Source organism: Dermacentor albipictus, chromosome 2, assembly GCF_038994185.2.
Source record: "Dermacentor albipictus isolate Rhodes 1998 colony chromosome 2, USDA_Dalb.pri_finalv2, whole genome shotgun sequence".
In the NCBI taxonomy this organism is placed as follows: domain Eukaryota; kingdom Metazoa; phylum Arthropoda; class Arachnida; order Ixodida; family Ixodidae; genus Dermacentor; species Dermacentor albipictus.
In genome coordinates, this window is record NC_091822.1 from 159,396,836 (window position 1) to 159,414,519 (window position 17,684).

At 46.2% G+C, this 17,684-nt stretch overlaps 1 protein-coding gene across 1 annotated transcript; it reads left to right on the plus strand.

Moving 5' to 3' along the window:
- Positions 1-4,678: 4,678 nt before the first annotated feature.
- LOC135897446 (ubiquitin-conjugating enzyme E2 Z-like) lies at positions 4,679-6,738 on the plus strand. Its single transcript, XM_065426055.1, has 2 exons — positions 4,679-4,720; positions 6,049-6,738. Exons 1-2 carry the CDS (start codon positions 4,679-4,681, stop codon positions 6,736-6,738), a joined length of 732 nt encoding a protein of 243 aa, XP_065282127.1.
- Positions 6,739-17,684: the final 10,946 nt, after the last annotated feature.

Here is a 17,684-nt window from a genome sequence, read left to right on the forward strand (position 1 = left end):
AAATCACAAAATCGCGACAAAATAATGTCGAAATGACGTGTACGCGTTCAAGAGAAAATTAATATGCCGCACCAATCTGCGTTTTTTCAATAGCCAGAGATATCAGCCTTGTCGGGAATGACGGAAATTGTCACGACATCAGAAAGTGCACTTGAATATCGCCCACACTTGAGAGACCAATCAAAACATCGCGAAAGCAGATTGTCGGTGCAACGACGATGTCGCGATATGAAAGCACGTATTGAGCAGCGCTTAAAAGTCCTATTAGGGACTATCCCAATCGTCAGTGTCTTTTTCTGTCGGAGGAATATACCTTAATGTGGTAACATTAATATAAGATAGAAATACGCACTTTATAGGACCTAACGCATCAATGAAAGCGTAATGGACCGAGGGTAGTTGCCGGTAGCAGCTGCTCGGACCCTTATATTATTTTGTATTGGGCATGAATGGTAGGTTTCTTTATGCGTAAATTAAAAAAGAGGTGCATGCTAGGTGTACAAGTACACGGCGGGGCACAAGCGTTTTCCTCAAAGTATAAAGATTAAAGAGACATTCTAAAATAATCTACATAGCTATCTTGAGACGCTATGCAGTTTTTACAATGTGATATCTCGTGGCGCTGACGTACGTGTCGGCTCCAACGATAGTGAGGCGCTGCAGACAGTCATCCAAAGCTATTCTAAATTTTGCTGCTCCAATACTGCAATCACTATTGGTCAAAAAGTCTTCGGGCCACCTCACCACTCTATCTGTCTGTCACACAACGTCCCTAAAACAGCTAAAGCTCTCCAGCTCATATGACTTTTGCGCACTAGTTATGCGTGATTAGGCCGAACAAAAGAAAAAGTGTTTCGTATTCGAAACCTTTTGGCCATTAGCCGTCTTCTATTTGTGAAAACTTTTCGAGCTGCGCCCACTTTGTCTGTCACGACAAATCACAATATCGCATCAAAGCGACCTGTACGCGTTGAAGGGGAATTAGTATGCCGCACCAATCTGCGTTTTTTTTAAACAACCAGAGACATCCCCCTTCTCCGAAAGGGATAGGAGATGGCTGCCGGCTGATCGCTCAAGTGCTGACTATTCGCACCTGCGGGAGGGCAGGGATTTATTTGCGTGACAGTATAACGTGACAGTAAATCATTAACCAGCCTTTTTGGCGAGTACACGACGTCGCTGTGCCAACGTTTTTGTGCTGAAGATCTGTTTGAGCGGTATTCTTAATCTTGCGTTGCACGCCACCGCGATTTCCGACCAATTACTGCAAGGAGAGAAGGGGCAGCGGACCAATCGGAGACGCCGGCACCACCCTCCTCATCCTGTTAACTATCATTAACTGCGCTGGCTCAGCACCTTGGAAACTCTCTCCACTTGAATGTGCACCTCACGTCTTGTCAATCATTTCGATAAGAAAAACCAATCAATATAGGCAACGCTATTCGTTTTCAAAGCAAACGAAAGAACCTCCTATAAAGCAAGAGAGCATTTGATTCGGCTGTTCTCACAACGCTGCTGGTCACCACCCGATACTTGCGTCAGTGTTTACGTAAATTTGACCTTAGGAGATTAGAATAAAATAGATTGGAATACTTTCACGTTATAGCGCCCCTGAAAGGTTTCTGCATGATTGAACACATAACAACACAGCGCCAAAAAGGGCAAGGACAAAGCAACGTACGTACACAGGACGGCCGCACTTTCTGTCAACTTACCGCTCTTCGTCCTTGTTTATTCTTTTTTTTTCGCGCTGCCCGCTTATGTGTTCTCGACAACCAGTCAGACCACGACCGATATCTAGCTCCTTGGACTTTCCATACAATAACTTTTCCACTTTATACTCATACGTTCCCTGTACAAAACTTTCGCAGAGACACATAAGACTTCATTAAAATTTCTTTCTGTGCGAGTTGGTGCATACTTGAAATAAAAACTGTTACCGCGCAAACACATCTAACCACAAAGTATAAAGGACAGACACATGTGTCCTGTCCTTTATACTTTGTGGTTGCATGTGTTTGCGTTGTAACATAAGACTCCTTACCTCTGAATGCCAATGGGTTTCAGTCCTTTTCGTGAACAACTATTTTCGCAGCTATGGCACAGATTTCTTAACTTCATGGTTCCATCTTTCTAATTTCTTTCCCGATTTCTAGCACTTCTTAAAGCATGCACCACCTCAACCAAATATCTGCTTTGAAAAGTCATTAAAATCTATTTGATTTATATGCAAAAAAGAACCTCATCAAATTTAGTGCAGTCGTCGCCGATAAAAACAATTTCTCGTTTTCCTAGTTTTTCGATAGGAGCCCCTGAGCTAAATCTTACACTTAAAACACATGTAATATATTACTGGATTAGAGCACTATATTACAGTGCTTATTATTATTACGTTACAATATTATGTATCTCTTGTAGAGTTGAGGTTTCGAATAGAGGCGTTCGCCGCGCATCGTCTTTGACTCTGCGATTTTAACACCAGTTGTTAACCTCGTCACTAATTTTAGGGCATAGCTCTCAGGCACGAGTTCCTGCGTTTTGCCTTGGCATCGTCCCTCGGCCTCCTCGCACCGCACAAGCGAGCGAAGCAGTACAGCGAAGGATGAAAGAACAAACGTGGAGCGCAATGGAGGATGAAAGACGGCGATAGCTAAGGGAGCACGAGGAGAAAAGCTGAGAGGGAGGGGGCAGCGGAACCATGAGGCTGAAAGCGGAGGAGGAGGGTATGGCGAAAGCGTAAGGAGAAAAGCGTAGTGCCGTGAAAGACGGTCTCTACGTCAACGACCGCTACGAGATGGCCCCAGAGTATGGCACCGTCATCTGTTCACCGATGACGCAACCGATAAAGCTTGCGGCGAGCGAATCCTCCGTCAGCATATATGGACACAAAGCGCTGCATGAACCGCGGTTTGTCTGTGGTGGCTGCTGTGATTCGCAGCCACGAGTCACCCGGGTGTGATCGCCCGATTAGCGAGGCAGCCGCGCCACGCTTCCCTCCGTTTGCCAATGTGCCGCTCGAGACATGGTCCGCGCCAGCCGTGCTACTCAGTGCGTTCTCATCCTAGTGTTAACCGTGTAACGATATGATCATAAGAGAATATATCTGAAGCCACACTTTTTTCATGTATAGAGCTGCGCTTAAATTTTGCCTTACGGAGTATCGTAATCATCTGTCATTTTCTTTTTGGTCAACTGCAAGCCCGCGTTGGTTACGAACGTCAACACTACCCTAAGGCGGAAGAGATGCATGTTGAGATCTGAGCTGAACAAAGCGATGTCACCGAGATAGCATAAACACGTTCTCCATTTTAAGTCGCGCATGATGTCCACCGTTGGTTCAAACGTCGCAAGCCAATTGCATAGTCCCAAAGCCATCACGTTAAATTTCTATCAACCGTCTGCAATAATACCTGCTAGTAGTGAGAGCGCCAATCCAAGGAGAAAACTGAGTACTTAGCAAGCTGTGCAGAGCTTCGTTAAGTTGAGGTCGAAGGTTTACCTTTTTTGTGTTATGTTATTAAGACTGAGACAATCGACGCAGAAGAGAATGCTCCCATCTTTTTGTGTGGCGATGACCACCGCTGATGCCCACGAACTATAGGAAGGTCGAATGACGAAACGTTGAAGCAAGCTGCATCGTGACTACTGACCACCTGGCACTCTTAGGCTGAGACATGGTAAAGGCACGGTCAATATGGCGCGTTGGAAAAAGTATCGACGTGTTGTTTGACGGTCGATGTGCGGCCCAGAAAAAAGGCTCAGTGACCTCGAAAGAAGAAGGAAACTAGCACAGCAGGTTCAGGACATATGCGCGTTGCTTTGAAATGAGGCCGCTCTCTATGAAAGAAGAGAATACGTCACTTGGTGACGGAGTACAAGCGAAATGTCAATGAGTTCAGCGAGTTCTGAGTCAGTGAGTTCTGAGTGGAACGAAGCATACGAACATCAGGCACGTCGATAGCAATGACATCACCAAGTGGCTGAACAGGGCTAAGCGCTTCGCCGGAAAACGCTATCATTCTTAGAGAAGCGGTTTGGAGACAACTATGGCTCAAATATGATGTGTAGCAACAAGGACCGGAGTATCTTTGCAGGTCGTGAAGAGCCCCGTCGGAGTGAAAAGGTGAAAGCTTTTGGAGACTCTGCCGCAGAATACGGGAACAACGGCAGACGAGCAGGGTGGTATTGCGATGTCTTCCCGAAGGACCAGCTTACCATGAGGACAAGTGGCGGTGGTGACGGGCGCACCCGAGAGAGGCGATAGCTCGACATCAGCACAGTTGATGGCGCTGTTTATTCGTGCGAGAAAGTCCCGGCCAACAGTAACATCGCGAGAGAAGGACGGGAGAAACACAATCACGACAATGTAGAGAATCCCATGCATAACAACTCTTGTGCATGCGGATGAAGGCTGAACTGGCCGGGCGCTTGTTGTGCCGAGAGAAAACCCAGAAAGTGGCGTCGTAACTTCTTGCAGAGAGCGAGGCACGCGTTTCTTCTGTGGAGACATGGCTGATCCATTATCAGTTAGCGCAAGGATATGGACCATGTCAACATTAAAATAGACAACGTTCGAAGGTGACAATGGAGGACTTGTACAGATAGAAGGCGACGCAGTTCCAGCCTCCTGAACTGCGGCGTTGAGTTTTCCTCTTGCGTGAATGAAAGCCGCCGACGCATGGGAGACAACGACCGATGCCGCAGGGAACGTGAACCAGGTGTAAGTAACAGGCACACTCCTGGTGGCCTTTTCGACTGCCGACTTGGATAAGCGTGGTGAATAGGTTGCACGTCGGCGTGGCGAGGTGTCTGCAAAAAGCCGTTAGAGTGCAACATGCGGCGGCGAGAACGTTGTGCAACATGTCCGGCTATACCACAGGCAAGTAATATCGGCCTGTTGTCCTTCGTACGCCAAGGATTTACAAAGGCGGGAGCAATTCGACTAACAGGACGAGAAGCGGGTGGAAGCGACCGTGGAAGAATCGCCACAAGTGGTCGGCGACGACAAGCGAGTTGATCGGCAAGAAGGTGATGCTGATGCAGCATTGTTAGCGCCTCAGGAAATTGCTCTTCAATAATCAGCTGGAGCTTCGGGGGCGCGCAATGTATAGGGGGTGGTTGTGGCAGCGGCTCCAGTTGGAGAAGTTGCGTGAACGGTCGCCGAGAAACCTGACGTGCGACTTGCTCTCGCACTAATGCTTGGGTTTGTGTTAACAAGGGGAGGGATTAGGGAGGAGGGCCATAGCAGAGGGGGCCTCATCAGCCACTGCATGATGGGCGGCATGCCGATTCGCACGGCCTCCTCATCTCGTTGTAGCTTTGGCAAAACTTTATGAACTCCGCTTCGATACACGCAGACTCTACGCGATCAACACGTGAGAAATGTCGCCGGTGATGTCCTTCAATGTCTATTTCACCTTTCTGTTTTCGGGTATAGAAGCATCAACACCTTTGCAGAGGTATAGATCATCTCCAATATAACTGGTGAATGTTTGACCCAGTTTTCACCCTGTCCTTCCAAACCACTGCTCGGCGAGCAACTTGCGATCCCAAATCTTCAGTGTAATTTCTTGAACGCTGACCAGGACAGAAAGTCAACTTCTTAATTTCTATCCGCCGATAAACCAGGACCACGAAGTAGAAGGTATTGAGGTATCCTTTAATTTTGATATCTATGGTGTGACCACGTAGTCGTTAACTTCCGACGGTTAAGCGACCTTTGTATATGTCCTTGTTAATATGATTTGCACTGAATAAACCATGGCTATTCAATAAATAATATTTGTACAATATTTTCTTTAAAAGAGAGTTTCTTCATCCCTTTGTTAAATTCCTGTAAGTATAAATATTGCTTCGTGCCAAACACAAAATTCTACGCTCATTCCCTGTAGAGGGTAAGTACCATAGACGTGTTTAGAACACATCATTATCAATCACCGCTGCCGTTGAGGACCTTCGGGTCATCGACATCTGCTCTGGAGTCCTCGTCGTCGCGAAAGTTTGACAAAAATGGCCTGACCAACGCAACATTACTGGGACACCGTTAAGAACGAGCAGCCGACGCTACAGTGCCTGCAGAGGGTGCAGCGGGACCTGGTGGAGTTACACGCCGACGCTACACCGGGAGTGTTCGTCGTCCCGGAAGAGAGCGAAGTGAGCGTGCTGCACGCCATCCTCGTGGGCCCCTGGGGCACGCCTCTCGAAGGCGGCCTCTTCCACCTGCAGTTGAAGTGCCCGGCCGACTACCCTATGCGGCCGCCTCGTGTGCGTTTCCTGACTGGCGCTGGGAAAGTGTCCTTCAACTCGCACATCCGCGGCGAGCACATCTGCCTCAGCCTACTAGGCACGGCTCCTAATGGACCGAGTTGGAGTTCCGCCCTGAGCATCGGCAGCCTGCTCGTCTCCATACAGTCCTTCCTGGCCGACGGTGCTATGGAGAGCATGCGCCACCACGCGATTAGGGTCGCGGTATGTGACACGCTCGAAGACTGTCTACGAGAAGCATCCGAGTCTCCTATGCCACCGGCTCTCACTCAGAAGGTGCTCAAGTACTTCGCCGAAAACTACGCAAAGTATGAAGATGTGGTCCAGGCGCAGATCAATTCCTGGGGAGTATTCTCGTGGATTTCGGGTGTCGCGTACGGCAGTTACGAACCACTGTTGAAGCGACTTCGTGACATCAAGGAGAAGATTGACGAAAAGAACGTGACGGCAACCGGGCAACAAAACACGGAGTGACGCAATGCTCCCTGGTTACTCGAGTCCACGATCACAGCGACGATTCTGCATGTACCCAGGTGCCCTCTGAACATAAAATTATGGACTCTTGATCTGTTACAGACTTTGGCTACATATTAAATGACGATAGGTTTGGCCGCTGCCGCTACTAAGGAAAGCGTGTTTCCCAAAGTTGGAATAAAGCCTTCGGATGTTCCCTTGGTAGCGTTGTGAGATAGATTGAAAATTTTCGTGCTCATCACTGGGCCCCATAGGAAGTTTGGTTAGACAGTTGATGTTCTGAAGCACAGTGTAGAAAGCGCTTTATTGTGAGATCCTTTTTCTTCTAATTTTGTTGTCTCTTGGAAGGAATTGTCGAAGCTGATATGTGCCGCAGTGCCAGCAAGGAAACTTCACTGCCAACATCGACGCTCTGCTTACCAGAGCCTCGACTTCAGAGTCCACATAAGACGATCTTTCCCTACCTCCTTCGATACAATGGGCCAAGGGACCTCTTTTTTTTTGCTTCAAATGAAAATTTAGACCTGCTCAACACAGACCAATTAGCGGGCCATGTTAAATAATCCATATAAAGTTTACAACAGTCCTTCATTTATTACCTACTGACCAGAAATAGCGGGATAGTCGATTCCGCGGTTCTCGTGGTTGTCTGTTCTCCCGTTTTATGTCCTAGTCCAAGGCTGCGTTGTTCGATTGTTACATTTTCACTCGTGTTTTACAGGTGCATATATATATATATATATATATATAGATATATATATATCCACCTGTAAAACACGAGTGAAAATGTAACAATCGAACAACGCAGCCTTGGACTAGGACATAAAACGGGAGAACAGACAACCACGAGAACTATATATATATATATATATATATATATATATATATATATATATATATATATATATATATATATATATATGTCAAAGCCTACTTTCGAGAAAGGTTCAGTTGGAACCTCAATTGGATGGAGCCCCGACAGGTGGCATGGTAGGTTTCTTCCAGCGCTGACACTTTTTGCAAGTTGCGGCATAACGAAGCACAGAGCGGCGTCGCACGCGGTCTCCATGCATGCATGCATACATACATACCTAAACATCCATCCATACATACATACATACATACATACGTACGTACGTACGTACGTACGTACGTACATACATACATACATACATACATACATACATACATACATACATACATACATACATACATACATACATACATACATACATACATACATACATACATACATACATACATACATACATATGGGTGGATGGATGGATGGATGGATGGATGGATGGATGGATGGATGGATGGATGGATGGATACAATTTTCTTGTACGTCCGGCAAGGTTTAATGCGACCCGGGCTCAGGTCTCCCACGGGGGAATGTCAAGGCCCTGCCTCAACGCCGCCTCATGGGCTTGCTGGACTGCCCACGTCTGGATTCCGAGGTCTGAGCTGCGCAGAGCGGCGGCCCACCTCGACGACAGGGTCTCCGGAGTAACTTCCATTCCTCCTGTAACTACATTGCACTCCCATAGCATGTGTTTAGGTGTTGCTGGTCCTTCCTGGCACAATTTGCACGTGTCGTCCTGATGCTTATCTGGGAAGATACGTTTCAGACGGAATGGATTAGGGAATGTGTTCGTCTGGAGTTGTCGCCAGGTGACGGCCTGCCTCCTGTTCAATTTGGGACTCGGTGGTGAGTATATCCTTCTGGCGTTCAAATATGCATTTGTTATGTCGTTGTATCTGGTGAGCCTGTCCCGTTTTGCTCGAGAAGCGTTCGCTATTGTTCCAGAGGCATTGCCCTGTTCGGCGCGGCGGGTCATGTCTCGGGCCGTCCGGAGCGCCGTCTCGTTTAGGTTCGGGAGTGCGTCACCTTCCGTGGTGACGTGCGCGGGGAACCATATGATCCTCGAGCTCGTGGTTTTGGATCTGCCCGCTTTGGCCAGAATGGACAGGGCTTCCTTGGAAATTCGACCTTTGGCGTAATTCTTTACTGCTGTTTGCGAGTCATTAGTACGACTTCGCATTCCTGTTCTGTGAGGGCCAGCGCAATCGCTACTTCCTCTGCTATTTCCGAGTGTTTGGTGTATACACTGCATGTGGTTCTGATTTTGGACTCTGCGTCTATGGCTACAGCTGTGTATTTTTGAGCGTTCGCATATTCGGCTGCGTCGACAAAGAGCGCGTCTCTCTCCCGGATGAATGAACGGAGCAGAGCCTCGGCTCTTCCCTTTCTTCTACTTCGATTATAATCGGGGTGCACGTTTCTTGGGATGGTTGCCACCGTAATGGTCTCTCTGAATTTGTTGGGGATTTGCATTTTCTGGCCGTGCTGGTTGTGGTGCGTTATGCCGAGCGTGTTCATAATGTACCTTCCCGTCGTGGTGGTCGACAGGCCTTCGAGCTTCGAGATACGTTGTGCTTCGGATATTTCTTCTAGGGCGTTGTATATGCCCAGCTGAGGAAGGAGCTCGGTGCTCGTCAATTCCGGGAGGCCCAGGGCTATCTTGTACGTTTTCCTTATGAGGGTGTTGATCTTGTTCTTTTCCGCGATGTACCAGTTGTGGTAGGCGGCTATACGTAGGCGATGTGGCTGACAACGAATGAGTGGATCAGTCGAATGACGTTTTCTTCCTTCATGCCCACGTGTCTATTGGTTATTCTCTTTATGAGTCTCATGGCGCTGGTGACTTTGCCTTCGATATTCCTCACGGTTTCGCCATTAGCTCCGTTTGCCTCAATGATCATTCCGAGGCTTTTGATCTTGTTTACTTTGGGGATTGCGTTTCCGTCTTGCGTGTACAGGCCGATTTCCTCCTACTCCCGGGGTCCTGTGTAACTCTGTTGGCCTGCCTCTGCGCGGGGGCCGCTAGAGGAGCAGTTCGGACTTGCTCGGGGAGCATTTGAGGCCCGTTCCTTGGAGATGCTCTTCGACTTTGTGAATGGTCGTTGTTAGTGCGCGTTCAATTTGCCCGTCACAGCCGCGGCCCGCCAAAATCGTTACGTCGTCTGCGTATATAGCGTGGTGGATTCCTTCGATTTCCCGTAGTTTGCTGGGGAGACCCAGCATGACTAAGTTGAAAAGGAGCGGACATATAACTGAGCCCTGGGGGGTACCTGTACTTCCCTGGGTTCGTTCTTCGGACTCGAGGTCGCCAACCGTCAGGGTGGCTTTGCGATCGTGCAGAAAGTCCCTCACGTAGTTGTAGGCCCTTTCCCCCAGGTTAAGATTAGACACTTGTTCAAGGATCGATTCGTGAGCGACGTTGTCGAATGCTTTCTCCAGGTGTAGTCCTAGGATGGCTCTGGTGTTTCTTGTCTTGTCGTTAAGGATCTGGTTATCTAGCTGTAACATGACGTCCCGCGTGGACAGGCGGGATCGCAAGCCTATCATGGTGTGGGGGTAGGCTTCCGTCTCTTCTAGATGGCTATTGATATGGTTCAGGAAGGCGTGTTTCAAGACCTTACCACGCACTACGTGAGAGAGTTTGGGCGTAGGTTCTCCAAACTCAACGGCTTTTCGTGCTTGGGTATGAGGATAGCCTTGGACCTCTTCCGTTGCTCCGGGATCCGGTCTTCTCTCCAGCACTTATTCATATAGCCCGTGAGTTTGGTGACAGATTTGTCGTCCAGGTTTTTGAGCGTTTTGTTGCTAACCTTGTCCGGTCCTGGGGCTGACTTGCCGTTGAGTCCTTGGAGTGCCGTTCTGGTTTCCGCTTGACTGAAGTCTTCATCTAACTTGGGACTAGGACTGCCAGTGAACCGGCCGTGCTCGACCCTGGGTCGATGACATTTTTTTCCTTTCATGAACATTCCTCCCGTTTACAGGCTTCCGCAGGGGTTAGCGTCCGCGCCAACCGCAATATAGCGATATGAAAGCACGTATTGAGCAGCGCCCAAATGTTCCATTAGGGAGTATCCCTATCGTCAGTGGTTTTTTATATCGGAGGAATATACCTACAAGTGGGCACATCAATAAAGAATACAAATACGCGCTTGATACAGCCTACGCACCAATAAAAACGCAAGGAAACGAGGGAAGTTGCCGGTAACAGCCGTACAGGCCCTTTTTTTTTATTTTGTATTGTCCATGGGTGGTAGTTATTTTTTCATGCGTAAAAGAGGTTTATGCCACGTGTACAACTAGACTTCCTGGCACAAGCTTTTTCCTAAATATAGTAAGGTTACACAGGTATGGTAAATTAATCTACGTAGGTACCTTGAGACGTTATGCCGTGTTTAGAAAATGGTATGTCTTCGCGCTGAGTTAAGCATTGGCTCCAATGACCCTCGGAGTGCGATCTTCACCATAAGTTTTCCTACTCTAATACTGCAATCACGATTGGTCAAAAAGTTTTCGGGCCTACATCTCATATGACTTATACGCACTAATTATGCGTAATTAGGCCGAACAAAAGAAAAAGTATTCTTTCGTATTCCGCATATTATTGGCCATATTCGTCAAAAGTTTTTCGAGCGGAACCCACTTCGTCTGTCACGCGAAGTCACAAAATCGCGTCAAAGCGATGTGTACGCGTTGAATGGGAATTATTATGCCACAACAATCTGCTTTCTTTTGAAATACCCAGGTACATCTGCATTTTCCGAAAGGGATAGGAGATGCCTGCAGGCCGATCTCTCAAGTGCTGACTACTTAGCCCGGCGTGAGAGCATGGTTTTATTGGAGTATAATAAAACATATATCGTGACAGTATAACGTTAACCAGCCCTTTCGGCAATATGGGACATCGTCATACCAACTTTTGGCGCTGAATATTCGTTTGAGCGCTATTCTCAATCTTCCGATGCATACAACCGCGATTTCCGACCAATTACCGCAAGGGGAGAAGGGGCAACGGACCAATCGGTGACGCCGGTACCACCCTCCTCATCCGGTTACCTATGTTAAACTGCGCTCGCTCGGCCTCTTGGAAACTCTCTCCACTTGAGCGTGCATCTCATGTCTTGCCAATCATTTAGATAAGAAAAACCTATCAATGTAGGCAATGCTACACGTTTTCAAAGCAAACAAAAGCAACCTCCTATAAAGCAGGAGAGCATTTGATTCGGTTGTTCTCACAACGTTGCTGGTCATCGCCCGATGCTTTCATCAGCGGTTACGTAAATTTGACCTTAGAAGATTAGAATAAAATAGGTTTGAATAGTTTCACGTTATAGGGCCCCCTGTGAAGTTTCTGCATTTTTTAACACATAACAACACAGCGCAAGAAAGGGCAATGACACAGAAACGTACGTATACTGGACGGCCGCACTTTCTGTCCACGTACCTCTCTTCGTGCTTGTTTATTTTTTCTTTCGCGCTGCCCTCTTATGTGTTCTAGACTAGTAGTCAGACCGCGACCAATGTCTTATTCCTTGGACGTTCTATAAAATTAAGTTTGCACTTCGGCAGAGACACTGAAGGCTGCTCACTTGTGGAATTCCAATGGGTTTCACTCCTTTTCGTGAACCGGTATTTTAATAGCTGTGGTACATATTTGTTAACTTCATGGTTTCGTATTTCTAATTTGTTACCCGATTTTCTGCACTTCTTAAGACATGCACCACCTAAACGAAAAATCTGCTTCGAAAAGTCATTACGGTCTATCTCATTATATGAAGAAAAAAAAACCCATCAAATTTGGTGCAGTGGTTGCCCATAAAAACGATTTCTCGTTTTCTTAGTTTTTACATACGAGCTCCTGTGCTAAAGGTTACTCTTAAAACGAATGTAATAAATTACTGGATGAGAGCACTGTATATAATATATCTCTTGTATAGTTGCGGTCTCGAATGGAGGCGTTCGCCGCTCATCGTATTTGACTGCGCGGTTTTAACACGAGTTGCTAACCTCAACACTAATTTTAGGGCATAGCCCTTAGGCGCCCGTTCCTGCGTTTTGCGTTTGGCGTCGTCCCTCGGCCTCCTCGCACTGAAGAAACGAACGAAAGAATACAGTGAACAATGAAAGAGCAAACGCGGAGAGCAATGGAGGATGAAAGACGGCGATAGCTAAGGGAGCACTAAGAGAAAGGCTGAGAAGGAGGGGCAGCGGAACCATGAGGCTGAAGGCGTAGGAGGAGGGTATGGCGAAAGCGTAAGGAGAAAAGCGTAGTGCCGCGCAAGACGGTTTGTGCGGTGACGACCCCCACGAGATGGCGCCAGAGTAGGGCGCCGTCGTCTGTTCACCGATGACGCAATCGATAAGGCACGCGCCGCGCGCATCCTCCGATACCGTATATACACCAAGCCCTGCGTGAGTGGAAGTCTGTTTGCGGTGGCTGCTGTGAATCGCGCCCACGCGTCACCCACGCGCTGCCTCTCGTGGTGACCCGATTAGCGAGGCAGTCGCGCCACACTTCGCTCTCTTTTCAATGTGCTGATCGAGACACAAGGCCCGCGCCAGCCAGGTTACTTTCAGAATCCTCGTGCTAATATAAACCGTTTAGCTAGATTATCATAATAGAAAGAATTGGCACGCAGACTTCTTTCACGGATACAGCCCCGCTCAAATTTCGCACTAGGGAGTATCGTAACTGTCGGTGATTTTTCTTCTATTTTTTGGTTAGATTGCAGGCCTACGATGGTCAATCAATTTGGAGATGCGTGTTGAGATATTGGGTGAATTCAACGATGTGATCGATGTTGCATAAACACGTGTTCCATTTTAAGTGGCGAAACATATTATCTTTCATTAGTTCAAACGTTGCAGCGCATTGCGTATGCCGAAGGCCATCAGGGTAAATTCGTATAATATGATGATATCTAGTGTTTACTGGCGCAAGGGCCAAGTGTGGCCAAGGAGCGCCAAGGCAGTCGAACGAAGTCGGAGACTGACTACAAGAAACATCCGAGCCTCCTACACACTAAACAAAAATAACGCGAAACGGGAGTAAACCGCTCGTCCTGTATCGCATTCCCGTTTCTGGGTTTTTTTTACTACGTACCAGTCGAGGTAAAAATTTACTACCATGCTGACCAAGGTTTTTGTATGTAGAAACGAGAGTAATTTTTTAATCTGTGGGAAGGTTTTTAGGGACGATAGTGGGACTATATTTTTACTGCCATCACGAAGTTCTAGAGGCTATTCCTGAGAGTTATTTTTCAAGCCCATTCGCGAGTTTCTTGGTTCTGATGTGGGAGTATTTTTTTACCTCATTCATACAGTTTTCTATGCTATTCCTGGGAGTTATTTTTAGGCCTATTCTCGAGTTTGTTGGTACTGATGTCGGGGTATTTTCTTACCTCGTTATCAAGGTTTCGTAGCTCTACCTGAGAGTAATTTTCCAAGCCCATTCTGTGGTTTGTTGGAGCTGATCTCGGAGTATTTTTTCACCTCGTTCATCAGGTTTTCTCGGTTCTTTCCGAGAGTAATTTTTCAAGCCCGTTCTGGAGTTTCTTGGGCCTGATGTGGAAATGTTTCGAAGACAATTGAAAGATTACAAAGACGATTTCATGGATCCCAAGCATGAGGGATTGTTTATTAGTTCTGACATGTTTCTCATAAAAAAAGTCAGGCATGAGTTAATCATCACAAAACTATACCCTTATAAGATACTGTGATAAGCATAATAAATATTTGTACTAACACACAGACTGGGGGCCGGTAACTGCCCATTAGATCTCTCATAGCAAAATAAAATACATCACAACACATTCAATGTGCAATCCCACTAAAGTACAGTGAAAACAAGCAACATACAATATAAAATCTAACTGATAAATATACAGTCAGTACTAGAGACGTTCACATAAAACTCACTGAATATGCAGGCCATTCCTTCAAACAGGCAGTTGTCCAGAACATGGGTGTGCAGTGCATTCAATGGATTAGTATGAACATAACTATGCAACATAAAAATATTGCACTTAAGGCCAAATGGCATCTGCTGCTAATGTCCATTACTGCGCTAGACAAAATGAAACAACCATGTGGTAAATACAGCAAGCATTCGTACTATCATATTAGTGCCGGCCACTGCCCACCATATCTCTCACTGCAAAAGGAAAACTATCAACGCATTCACGATGTAGTGAAACTAAAGCACAGTGAAAACAAAATGACACACAATACAAAATCTAACTCACAAATACAGAGGCAGTACTAGAGATGTTGACATTAGACACACTGAATATGCAGATCATTCCTTCGAACAGGCAGTTGTCCAGAACATGGGTCTGGAGTGCATTCAATGGATGATTATGGACAAAACTATGCAACATAAAAATATTGCACATAAGGCCACATGACATCTGCTGCTAACGGCCACTAGTGCCTCAGACGAAATAAAACAACCATGTGGTAAATACAGCAAGCATTCGTACTATCACATTAGTGCCGGCAACTGCCCACCACATCTGTCACGGCAAAATAAAAACTATCACAACACATTCAAGATGTAGTGAAGCTAAGTCAGTAGTAGAGATGTTCACATTAGACCCACTGAATATGCAGACAATTTCATCAAACAGGCAGTTGTCCTCAACATGCACGTGCAGTGCATTCAATGGATCATGAACAATACTATGCAACATAAAAACATTGCACTTAAGGGCAGCTAGCATCTGCTGCTAATGACCATTAGTGCCCCAGCGAAATGAAACAATCGTGATAAATACAGCAAGCATTCATATTATCACATTAGTGTTGGCAACTGTCCACCATATCTTTCATTGCAAAATAAAAACTATCACAACACATTCAAGATGTAGTGAAACTAAAGTACAGTGAAAATTAACAAGTGACACAATATACAAAACTCTTCAGTATTGCAACAAGCAAATGAGAGGGCACTAGAGATTACCATTAGACCCATCGATAGCATACTGACCTTCAAACAGCTAGTTGCCCAAGACATGGGTGCGCAATGCAATGAATGGATAGTTAGGAAGAAAACTGCAACAACCATGAGCAACATGTTCTATAAACTTTCAAACTTTCTAAAAAATGACCTCACTCAGATAAGGAAAATGGTGATTGCTAATACACACGACAAAACATATATATGAAAACAGCCATTAACTGATACTAAAGCCCCTCCATACACGTTTCCGCCGACCAGGTTAAGTACCGCCAACCTACCCTCTTCCTCCACGCTCCTCTGCCACTCACCCCCTTAGCTTCCGGTGTCAAGCGGAATTTCCGTAGCTGCAGCTTCCTGTTCCGAGTGGAAGTAACGCTATGTTTTTCTTAACGTTGTTTACTTTCGCGTCGATGGAGAGGCTTTAATTGCACCAGTTGCGGTTTAAACTGTGAATGCGATTCCATCCAAGTACCACCGCCTATTGCAATCAGCGATCTGATCGTGTTCGCTGTTTCGCGTCAACCTGCGACGGCTTGAGCCACGAGAGACAACGTACAGTGGAATGTAGTGCCTGGGCGCTTGGAGACCACTGCAGTTTTTCGTGCATTTAGAAAACAGCGACCACGAATTACTACTTCAGCGGAATACAACAGCTTGTCGCCTTTGCATTCTTCTCATGGTGACTCCCACAGCTCTGCTAAGCACGCGTGGGCGTCTCACCATCGGCAGTCAAAGCGGAAATTCCCGCAGCACAACTTCAGGAAGCGGTAACGCCGGAACCGGAAACTTTTAAACTGGAAATGCTGGAACCGGATTTGGTGTGAGGGGAAAAGGCGGCGCACAACAAAGGTTGTCGCTACTTAAGAAAGCGGCAGTGGCACGTGGATGGAGGGGCTCTAACTGATACCACTCCCCCTTGTGCTCAAAGAAAACATATGCAGCCCGTTTTCCACACAAGAGGAACACGTTGCACAACTGTATTGCAGTACTTATGGGTACAAGCCAGATTTCAATTTCGTTGCCTAAAAATTGTAGTGCTTCTTAGATAGACTAAAAGGGAATTGAGCGTGTTGCCCTTGTCCGTTTCTAGGCATGCAGTTGTGATGGATGCCACATGCTTGTGTGACAAATTGAACATGGTGCTATAGGTACGACTACAAGGATGTATATTTGTAGCTGCCCTCAAACCCCTTCATGTTGCCAGTCAGCATCTATGGTGTATCTTTGTATTGCTCATCTAACACTGTTTACACACAGAAGGCATGTCTGAATACCAAACCACCTTATTCTTCACAGTTACTTTAAAGTGAATGCGTTGTGACAAAGTGTAATGTGAGAAGTCCATGATAAAGAAAAAAAATTGCTAATTCGACTCCCTCCTGAATTACCAATTTCTGGGCCATTAAGTTTTGCATAATACACTTGTGATTAACACAGAGCCACGTTGGCCTAACCCTAGTGGCACAGGATATCCTTCAAGTTATCAGTTGGTACAGAATCATTGAGCATGCTGCTGGTGCTTTTGCCCCCGCTGAGAATACCTGTGGAATACTAACACACATTTTGTTGCTGAAGGTCCATTACAGAAATACTAAAGTGAAACAGTAAATCATTTTAGACTGATAAAACAATCTTTCAGAACTGTATTCATGAACATTGTGGCAATAAGAGGATTATTAGAAGAGAAAATGAAGATTTAACTTTCATTTTTCAAGTTTTATGCAGTGCCCGCACATCCGTGTGGAGTCATACTTCAACTAAGTATATTCTTTGACACCTTTACAACATAATTCATCAATATTGGCCAGTAGAACATTAGCTAGACCCGAACAGACACCGTCAAATTCCATATCACAGCGAGCTGGTGCAGGAACTATAAGGTGGTGGTGGCGACACCAGTTTTCGTTTTTGCAAGTTATCTGGCTTATCAAGCCAATTCTCATGGTGGGAGTTGTTTTTTCGGTGTTGTAGAAGAATGATTTCATAAAGCTCAAATAAATTTTCTTTTTCGTGTCCCTTTAAAGCAAGCACTGTGCTACATGGCTTGGGCAACCTGTCAGCCACAGAACCCACGAATGCTTTTGTTAGGCAAAATAATTTTGACAGAAACTTTCTTGAGGATAT

Coding starts and splice junctions, on each gene's coding strand:
- LOC135897446 (XM_065426055.1), top strand. CDS start 4,679: ATGGGAGACAACGACCGATGCCGCAGGGAACGTGAACCAGGT. Junction 4,721..6,048: donor GCAGGGAACGTGAACCAGGT/GTAAGTAACAGG, acceptor GACACCGTTAAG/AACGAGCAGCCGACGCTACA.